This window comes from Delphinus delphis, chromosome 13 (genome assembly GCF_949987515.2).
Source record: "Delphinus delphis chromosome 13, mDelDel1.2, whole genome shotgun sequence".
NCBI classification, from domain to species: Eukaryota; Metazoa; Chordata; class Mammalia; order Artiodactyla; family Delphinidae; genus Delphinus; species Delphinus delphis.
Window position 1 is genome coordinate 6,392,079 of NC_082695.1, and position 10,738 is coordinate 6,402,816.

At 44.2% G+C, this 10,738-nt stretch overlaps 1 protein-coding gene across 1 annotated transcript; it reads left to right on the forward strand.

Moving 5' to 3' along the window:
• Nucleotides 1–48: 48 nt before the first annotated feature.
• On the forward strand, nt 49–10,662 carry EIF2B1 (eukaryotic translation initiation factor 2B subunit alpha). Its single transcript, XM_060027917.1, has 9 exons — nt 49–197; nt 1,071–1,172; nt 3,396–3,532; nt 3,642–3,758; nt 5,492–5,608; nt 6,159–6,223; nt 7,429–7,504; nt 8,801–8,926; nt 9,618–10,662. The coding sequence occupies exons 1-9, from the start codon at nt 185–187 to the stop codon at nt 9,780–9,782; spliced, it is 918 nt and encodes a 305-aa protein (XP_059883900.1). The 5' UTR covers nt 49–184; the 3' UTR covers nt 9,783–10,662.
• The last annotated feature ends 76 nt before the right edge of the window (nt 10,663–10,738 follow it).

Consider the following 10,738-nt stretch of genomic DNA (forward strand, 5'->3'; position numbering starts at 1 on the left):
CGCGAGCCGTAGCCACAGCCCCGCCCCCAAGGCGCCGGAAGTGGAGTGTAGAGCCGTGCAGAGCCGTGCAGAGCCGTGCTGTACGCTGTCGGTCACTGTGATTCGGAGCCCGCGCGGTCGCTGGACCCATCCAAGTGGCGCGGGCGGCTCTGGGCCCCTCGGGCCCCGCGGTCCAGAGGGCACCATGGACGACAAGGGTAAATTGGGACGCGACGGGCCTGCTGGGCCTAAAGCGGAGCCGCGCAGGGATCCCTCCACCTCGCACGCCCAGACTGGGCTGCGGGAGAGGTCACTTTCCAAGCTCAGGCTGTTTGGCTGGATGTGGTTCCTCTAGTCACAACTAAAACCACTCGCTGCTCCTGTATCCAGGGAATGGGTCCTGGGGGTACCCGCGGACACCCCTTCTCCCCACGCTTTCCAGTGCCGTCCAAAAAAGTGAGATTTCGGACGCATGTGCAGGTCTTCGCAGTCTTGATTTCCTCATATGTGAAGTATAAGTAAGACTCCCTGCCCTGTTGGATCTGGTACTAGAATTAAAAGAAAGGCGTATTTGATTTGCTTGTCTAATGTGGTTATCAAGGTGTTTTATTAAGTGAAGAAGAAGGGCAAACTAATGTGTATACAGTACCTTTCATGTAAAAAAAAAATACGAGCAGGGTGGACCTCTGCATCACATACATGTACATATGTATGTAGGTGAATACGCTTGACTTGGCATAGACTGGAGGGTGCAGGAGAAATCGGTAAGGAGGTTGGCTCTGGGATTCTTTCCGGACTTGGGGTCTAGGATAAGGGGGAGAATGACCTTTCACTACCTTTTGATGGGGCTTAAATTTTATGCCATTGTACATGGCTAGCGTTTGCAAAATGAGAGAGAAAGAGTTTGCAAATAGTAGAGTGATGTCATATCTGTTCCCGTCAACATTTATGGTGCCCCTGAAGCCAAACACCCTGCAAAGAAAATATTTTTTAAATTAGTTTGCTTTTTAAAGTCAACAGTCATTGATAAGCTCTCTGGTCGTCTATCCTGCTAAATGAATTTGATGAATCACTTTTTTCTCCCTTCCCAGAGTTAATTGAATACTTTAAGTCTCAGATGAAAGAAGATCCTGACATGGCCTCAGCAGTAGCTGCCATCCGGACTTTGCTGGAATACTTGAGGAGAGATAAAGGTAAAGACGGTCATCCTCCATCACTCCAGGTGTTAGGAAAGTCTGCTCATAACTGTTAGAAGTGTAGCAAGTGAGAGACGGATGTGTGCCTACATAAGGTAATGCAGCCCCAAGCTCAGCTCCTCCCTCTTTTTCTGTCCTTTTAATGTGAAGAGAGCCCTCAAGTTATCATTGAATGGGTCTCCTTTCAATGAAATATACTTTGAATCAAGAATGACCATATTGGCCTTTCTCACCTTCTGAGATGGCCCACGCTCTGTCTGTGGAGTGTGTTTCTCTCTAAATAAATGCACTTCTTATCTATCACTTTGTCTCTCACTGAATTCTTTCTGTGATGAGACATCAAGAACCTGAGCTTCATTAAGTCCTGAAACCAGGTGTGTGATCTCAGTTGGAAGATGGTACGTTTTGGCCGGGTTCGAGTCCCGGCATGTGGGTTCAAGTCCCAATCTGAGGTGCACCGTCTCACTTTGAGAGTAGCAGCTGAAATTGGGGGGATGCTGTGGTTCTTCTCACTACAATAGCAGGTGAGTGCAGGGAGCCAGCCAGATGGACTGAAGGGGCTAGACCAGCATAGATCCTGCATTTTCTCAAAACTGACCTGCCAGGGCTTCTTCCTGCCAGGGTCCCCACTGAATAGTGGGGAGTGGAATCAAAATTGCAGAAGGTTGGAGTAATGAAAAATAAAGGAAAAGAAAGAAAGAGAAAGTCCAGAAAAGATTTGGGGAGGAGAACAGAACCAAGAAATCTCAGAAGGCAAGCTACTGTATTTTTTAACACTACATAAAACAATGGAAGAGGGAGCTCTGTGGGGTTAGAAAAGACAACTGAACAAAGTCTTTTTCTAAAAGTTCAGGAAAACTCATTTCACTTAAAAATGAAATGGTTGTGTCCAAACGCCATAAAAGTTACTGTAAGGAAGACAGAATGAGAATAACATCCCTGCAGACAATGAAATCACACCAAAACATAAATAAATAAATAAATAAACCTCCAAAAAAAGAACAACCAGAAAAAAAAAAAACATAACACGCTATTTTACAATGAGCTAAAATTTTTTTAAATGGTACAAGACATGAGACATAATATAAATCAGATTTAGAAAAACAGAAATGTAGTGATAGAATTCAAGAAAGAATTAAAAATAAAAGAAAAAAACATTAAAAAAAAAAAAGAATGACCATATTATACCAGGTTAACTTTGAAGCTTAAATTATAGCAATAGTTGAGCTTTACAAGGATTTATTGAGCTTCTGTCTTGTGGAAGTTTCTTTGCAGTTGCTGTAGAGAATGTTCCAGTATAAATTCTGGTTTTAATGTCATCATTGTGATTACTACTAATTCAGACATCCTAAATGTAAGCATCTGGGTATAAACAAAATAATAATAATAACAATAAAAATAATAAAGTGTTCTTTAATCTAAAGTGCTGGCCTAGAGATGCATGTCTCTAAGACAACCTCCAGCCTCTTCCCATTGCACTTACAATAGCATCCAAACACCTGGGACTTCCCTGTGGTCCAGTGGCTAAGACTCTGCACTCCCAATGCAGGGGGCACGGGTTGGATCCCTGGTCAGGGAACTAGATCCCACAAGCTGCAACTAAGAGTTCATATGCTGCAACTAAAGACCCAGGGCATCCAAATAAATAAGTATTAAAAAAAAAAAATCCAAACACCTAAGCCTTACCTACCCCACCCCGCAGACCTCTTCTGTCACTGCTACTTAATTTCCTTCTATGCTGTCCCTCACTGAGCTGTGCTTCACTCTGGCCTCTCTTTGTTTCTCATACCAAGTTTATTCCCTTCTTGGGACCTTTGCGTTAATAGTCTGCATCTGAGACTTTTCCCACTGGATCTTTACTCGGCTGGATCCTTTCTTACTCGGGTCTCTGCTTAGGCCTGCACTCCGAGAGACCACCCGTGTTAACTCTGTCTAAAGTAGCTCCACCTTTCTCATCATTCTGCTTTTTTCTGTCCTCATTTCAGTCTGTAATTGTTGATTTCTTTGTGTGTGCTTGTTTACTGTCTGCCTCTCCCACTAGAAAGGGAGTTCCGTCAGAGCTGGGACCCTGTCTGTCACGTTCACTGATGTATCTCTGGCATCTAGAACAGCGCCTGGCATACAGCCTGCACCCAGTAAACACTGGTTGAATGAGTGAGTGAATCACAGACCCATCAAGGGTCAAAAATGAACGTCACATTCCTCATGTGATCATTCCAGGGGAGACACTCCAGGGCCTGAGAGCGAATCTCACCAGTGCCATAGAAACCCTGTGTGGCGTGGACTCTTCTGTGGCCGTGTCCTCGGGCGGGGAGCTCTTCCTGCGCTTCATCAGCCTTACCTCCCTGGAATACTCCGTAAGCCCCTGCGCTCCTCGGTTACCTCTCTGTTTCTCTGTTTGGCCACAAATATTCTCAGCTTTATCTGGATCCTCCCCTTCACCTCATTTTGCTCTTTTCTTCCCAGGATTACTCCAAATGTAAAAAGATCATGATTGAGCGGGGAGAGATTTTTCTCAGGAGAACATCACTGTCGAGAAATAAAATTGCAGATCTGTGCCATACTTTCATCAAAGATGGGGCGGTGAGTAGATCTTGATCATGTGTGGTGATTGGGAGCAAGGACTTTGGAGTTAGACTCCTGGGGTAAAATCCTGACTCTGCCACTTACTTGCTGTGTAACCTTGGACAAGTTACTTAACCTCTCTGTGCTGCAGTTTTCTCATCTGTTAAATAAGGGTAATAACAGCACCTACCTCATAGGGGTGTTGTGAGGATTAATGAGATGGTATGTGTAAGGACTCTGCACTATGCCCGGCACATAGTAAGCACTGTCTAAATGTAGATATTATTATCATAGGCGGTTGTCATTTTAAACAGGCAGAGAAAAACCCTGGGACAGCATGGATGATTCTTGATTTGATAAGGTGTCTTACTAAAAAAAGTATTTTTTATTACTGGATATGTACTAAATTAATCTGAATTAAATTAACACAGCTCTTGTCATTGGTTCATACTGACTGTCTTCCTGCTGAATGTTAGCACTGGATTGAGATTTTTCATCTTCATTCCAAACGCTCTTACAGAGATACCACCAAGTGTTGATAAGCTGAGTGAGGAAAGACGGGAGCTGCACATCAAGTCAGTCTCCCAGCAAAGGGGTCGTAAAACTTTTATGACGTCTCCTCTCCCGGCAGCACGCCTTCTTTTGCCATCTAAGCCTCCATCGACCATAAAAGTATTCACTTGCATCTGGACTCTTGTCCACTGTCTATTACCCCTTTCCCAATTTTTGAAGCCTTTTTTTTTTTTGGAGTATGTTATTAAATAAATGACGTAATAGATGCGAGTGGAACTTGTACGCAAGCCAGCTGCAAACAAAGCCATTTTGGGGCCAAGTGGAGGCCAGCCTGTGACTGCCTCCCACCGAGGCCTTCTCCTTCTGCAGACGCGCTGCAGGATTCGTTTGCTCTAGTGGAGTTGAATGTGTAATAACCACCCGCATCGGTGCTATTTTGGCTAAATTTCCAGCACAGCTGCTCAAATTTGAACATGCAGATGAACCCCCTGGGGATCTTTCAAATGAAGATTCTGATTCAGTAGGCCAAGGGTGGGGCCTGAGAACCTGCATTTCTAACAAGCTCTTGGGCGAGGCCCAGAAAGGAGCTAGGGAGCTACATCCCTCCTCCTTGCTTACACTGTCCTCTGCACTCTATTCCCCAGAGCAGAGATTACATCTAAGTATCTGCAAATTGTATCCAGTCCACAGATGGGTTGTGTTTACCCCAAACAGCGTTTATAAGTTTTTAAAAATTAGCCAACATTGAAATATTGGATTTTCAGCGCCTCTAGAAACACCAGATGATCTGACCACAGTGGGCCCACATGACAACAGCTGGAGCTCAGCCTTTCCACTCTGCTGCTGGCCCCAGCCGGCCCCCTGCATTCCTTTATGCTACCTGCCTGGTGCCTGTATGCCCAAGAGTGCGAACCATTAGGGAAGCCAACCCAAAGGAACCTAACAGAGCCTTCAGATATAAAGGCTTCTGTATCTGAGTAACACCACATGGAGATGTCACTTCTGCGCTTGCTACGAGAAGAGGAGACCCATAATATATTCCTCCGGCAGAAAACTTTTTCAGCTTGTATATGGGCTTAAACTCAGTGTACTATCAAGGATCTCCTTTCTGATTACAGCTGATTTGTGAGAAAGCATACGGAGAAGCTTTAGGGTACCAGGAACACGCATCAGAGGGTCATAGAGTATGGGTGATTGCCAGAAGCTTGCCCTTTTGACAGAGCTTTCTGTGCCCACAGAGAATATTAACTCACGCCTACTCCAGAGTGGTCCTGAGAGTCTTGGAAGCAGCCGTGGCGGCCAAGAAGCGTTTCAGTGTGTACATTACAGAGTCACAGCCTGATTTATCAGGGCAAGTATCCTTCCATTTGGTTATGAGCCCAGCCGTCCTTTTAAAGAGCAAACTGAGGATTGGAATCCATTGTAAGAGGAGCCAGAATAGGCCCCTGATTTGCCAATCAGTCAGCATTGCCTTTGACAGTGCCCATTCCTGCCCCTGGAAGAAAAATCACCATGAATCTGAAGTAGGTCACAGTACAGGATCTAGGGGTTTTATTTAGTACTTAAGTCAGAGGAACAGCAATTGAAAGATTTTTATCAAGGAATAGATAATTCACCACATATCTAGCCAGAACATAATAAAAGAAAAACGCTTTTTTTCTGAATTTACATATCTTTTTGTATCCCCAAGAGCGTAGTTCTCCTAAAACACATACTTCCTTCTAAAGGACCCAAATTCTTGTTTCCTTAGTCCAAAGTCTCAGGATGTGCCCCTTAATCCATTACTTGAACTGAGTTTCCAGCTAAAGTGATTTATCATTGTCCAAATTAAGTGACTCACCATACACCACTGTGGGACTTTCCTGGACTTTTTTCTAATGCTCTCAAACTGTCACTTTCAGTAAGAAAATGGCCAAAGCCCTCTGCCACCTCAGTGTCCCCGTCACTGTCGTACTGGATGCCGCTGTTGGGTAAGTGCCTGGCTTCCCCCGCCACAATTACTCTTCCTCGCCCACTCCCAGGGGTGGCTTGGAACAGCACTTCCAGTTGGAAGGTTTGAGTCTCGTTCATAAAACTGGACTGGGCGGCGTCCCGCCTCTTAACTGATAGCTGGGCTAAACCAGCAAGCTCATGATAAGGCCTTGATAGTGTACAGACAGGGCCGTAGGATGTCAGGGAGAGGGGGAGTCATTGACGTGGCAGTCTCATAGTGCATTTTAAGAGCAAGGTGCAGAGGTCAGGTCAGCACATGTGACCAGTGCTCCCTCTTCATCTGAAGACACGGGCTGCCCTCAGTGGCACTCTGGGATTCTTCGTCTCACCTGTGCAACTTCACTCCTAAAGCCCAGGTGACATGCTCCATGGATTGGCAGCGTGCCTCCCAAGAGAAAACAGGAGTAATAATCCCTTGGGAAGAAAACACATAAGGAGATGATTAAGGAAATTAGGAATGTGTTTAAGAGTAAACATTTTAAAGAATTCTACTAATTGCTCATTTTATTTTCTTTTAAGATCTATGTATTATTTATTTATTTTTGGCTGCGTCGGGTCTCAGTTGCGACACGCAGGCTTCTCTCTAGTTGAGGCGCACGAGCTCAGTAGTTGTGGCTCGCGGGCTTAGTTGCCCCGCGACATGTGGGATCCTAGTTCCCTGACCAGGGATCAAACCCACGTCCCCCACATTGTAAGGTGGATTCTTTACCACTGGACCACCAGGGAAGTCCCTAATTGCTCATTTCAAAAGGTAGATTGGCCTTCAGCCTACCTGCAAGATTCTTGAATTACATAACATTTTTTCCAACTTCAGATCACATCAGGTCTTTAAATTTTGTTTGTATTAATGTAGAAAGGAAAACAGAATGTGCCACACGTAGTAAGGATAAATGCCGGGTCATGAAATCCTTGCTTCAGCTACACACATATGCATGTACATTACTGGGTGGCAGGGTGAGTTACACGTCTTATTGTGGTGTCATGACCAAAACAGGTCTTGGTGCCCCTGTAGCAGAACCGGTAACAGTGCCAGGGGTTGTCTCATGAGTTCAGTGCTCTTTGGAAGAAAGTTATGAGAGGAACTTACCTTGGTGAAAATGGAGTATTAATCTTTGCAGGCGATGTTCCTACTAAGAAGAGCAAAGAAGAGGGAGCATTAAAAAATTGTTTTTAATTTCCTTAGCTACATCATGGAGAAAGTGGATCTTGTCATTGTTGGTGCTGAAGGAGTTGTTGAAAACGGAGGAATCATTAACAAGGTAGGAGCATCAGTTCTCCGCAGGCCCTTGCTCAGGGCGTGGAGCTGCATCACTGACCTCAGACATCCAGCTAGCACTGTATTGTTAACGATTCGTTCCTCTAACCCTGCTTAGCTTCAAGACTCCACCACTGCAGCCAATGGCTTCCCAGTTCCCATGAGCCATTGCAGCGGTCAAATTTTGTTCAGATTTCTTCCTGCTTTGGAGACTGATTGGTGTAAATTAGGAGAAAGTAATTTATATTTTTTCAAAACATGCTTTAACTGGAATTTAGCTTTTGGTTGGTTTTTCTTTTTAATGGAGCATATTTGACATCAGTGTAATGTTTAAAATTTATCTGTTGCTTAACATGGAAAGATTTCATGATAGTTTGTTGTATGTGGTAATATATAACATAAAAATTTGCCATTTTAATCATTTTTAAGTGTACAATTCAGTGGGATTAATTAACACTCACATTGTTGTGCAGCCATCACCATTGCCTGTCTTCAAAACTTTTCCATCGCCCCAAACTGTCACCATCAAGCAAAACTCCCCATTTTTCTCTCCCCATCCCCTAATCTTTCTCCCTCCATGATTTTTGCCTATTCTAGGTACCTTATATAAGTGGAATCATACAATATCTGTCCTTTTGAGTTTGGCTTATTTCACTTAGCATGATGTTTTCAAAGCTCATCTATATTGTAGCCTGTGTCAGTGCTTCATTCCTCTTTATGGCTGCATAATGTACCACGTCACATTTGTTTATCCATTCATCTGTTGATGGATACTTGAGTTGTTTCTATCCTTTGACTATTGTAACTAATGCTGCTGTGAACACGGTGTACGATCACCTATTTGAGTTCCTGTTTTCAATTCTTTGAGGTATATACCTAGGAGTGGAATTGCTGGGTCATATGGTATTTCTGTGTTTAGCTTTTTGAGGAACTGCCACAACTGTTTTCCACAGTAGCTACACCATTTTACGTTCCTACCAGCAACGTACAAGGATTCCAAATTTCTCTACATCCTTGCCAACACTTGTTTTTTTAACTATAGCCACCCTAGTAGATGTGAAGCAGTATCCCATTGTGGTTTTGACTTGTGTTTCTCTCATGACTAAGAATCTTGAGTATCTTTTCATGTGTCTATTGACCATTTGTATATCTTTGGAGAAACGTGTTTTCTTTTTTAAAGGTCTTCTGTAATTCCAAAGCCAGAAGTACATATATTACGTTCACTCATATACTTTCTGTTGCTTCCACTTCAGATATGCCATAAGATCTCACCCTTCTCCGCTTTTCTCTGACTTCCCAGATTGGAACCAACCAGATGGCTGTGTGTGCCAAAGCACGGAACAAGCCTTTTTATGTTGTTGCAGAAAGTTTCAAGTTTGTACGGCTCTTCCCACTAAACCAGCAAGATGTCCCAGATAAGTTTAAGGCAAGAGTTTTACATATTTGAAGGGGTATTTGAGTCTAAACTGAAACCTTTGAAGAAAAATGCAGTGCTAAGAATGTTCCATTAAGTTGTTCACTTCCCACTATTTTTTCCAATACTCAGGATACAAAGGTAAGTTGGTGGCTGTTGAACAGCCTAATTTGTCCCCAGAATTTAAGTCTTTGTCTCTCATTCAGTTAAGCACTAGATACAGGCCAAGGAGGCAGGGGAAACTGGTAATAGTCGAAGTTTTGGCTCAGCTGTCTGGGCTCACTTGCCATCTCCACCACTTACTAACCACGTGACCTTGGGCAAGTCCTTTCATTGTAAGCTCTGTGAACTTCAGTTGTCTGCACAAGGGTTATGACAATTCTGAGATAATCCATGGGAAGAACTTAGCACAGTGCCTAGCACTTAGTAAGCACTCTGTAAATGCTCTAAACGGTTGTCTTGAGAGGTCTGGAGGAGTTAATACAGCACACCAGTGAGGGGACACGTGGCTTAAGTTTTTCTTTAATGATCTGCTCACCCAAGCCACACGCATCCCCCTCGCCAGTGTGCTGCACAGCTGGCCTCCCCCCGTTTCCAGAGAGCACTTTGAGGCAGGAGCACACTAATTGGTCAGGCCAAGGCCTCTCCAGTTCAGAGCCTTGAACACGTGGGGCAGACTAACGTATGCTTCCTGTCTCCTCAGTACAAGGCAGATACTCTGAAGTCCACGCAGACTGGACAGGATCTCAAAGAGGAGCACCCGTGGGTCGACTACACCTCCCCTTCCTTAATCACACTGCTGTTTACAGACCTGGGGGTGCTGACGCCCTCAGCAGTCAGCGACGAACTCATCAAGCTCTATCTGTAACAGCCGGGCCCTTTCCTGCCGGCGAACAGCTGATGCTGGGAGCAGCCTCTTGGCCCCTCAATGAGCCAGGCCAAAACTGAATTGTTTTTTATGAAATTTTATCGACTAAGGACTTAAAATCATATGTCTTGGAGAATTTTTTATTCATTTCAGTCCCATCTAAAATATGTTCATGGTTCCCCTAGAACCCAACCTAAATTGTGCTTATGGTTTCCAGACACTTTCATTCATTTCCAGTTTCCAGAAATACAAGTTAGATTATTGGCTACTTGACTGATGAAAGAAGATGTGCCGCGTCCCCCTCCCTTCATCTTCCCCACACTCCAGACTTATCTGCCAGAAGCATCAATGAAAGCCATGCAGGCCTAAGAGAGCAGGGGTCCTAACTGCGGCCAGGCGCCCCTCCAGCAACCAACAGCCGCCCAGGATGCAGGCTACATGGTGCCGTGTGAGAAAGGCAGGAAACACTTGCTGAAGCTGCATCAGGCTTCCAGCAGTGAACATGAGCTGAGGGCTGTCATCTCCAAAAAAAGAATCAAGCCAAACAGAGTGGAAACTAACATGAGAACCCAAGACAGAAACAGCGTCTTTGGCAGGAGTATCCTACATGCCTCACCACTTACGAAGATGCCTTCCAGAATATTTGCAAACTTTAATTCTGTATCTGGGAAAGATGTGACTTTAAACATGTTTGGGTCCTGAACAGCTTTTTTAAAATTGTTCTTGGGAACAATTCAGCATCTTTTCAAATTGTATGAAAGATTTTGATATGGCGTTGCATCGGTACTGTAAGCTGACCCCAGGCCCAAATGTATTGTCCATCTTGGTAAAGACACTATGCAGCCACCTTCACACACTTAAGGCACAGTTAGAATGAAATACAGTTTATTCAACAGAAGGCATAATTATTTTCTTTTCCAGAATGACTTGCTTCCTCTGTTTTTCAGATACTCACC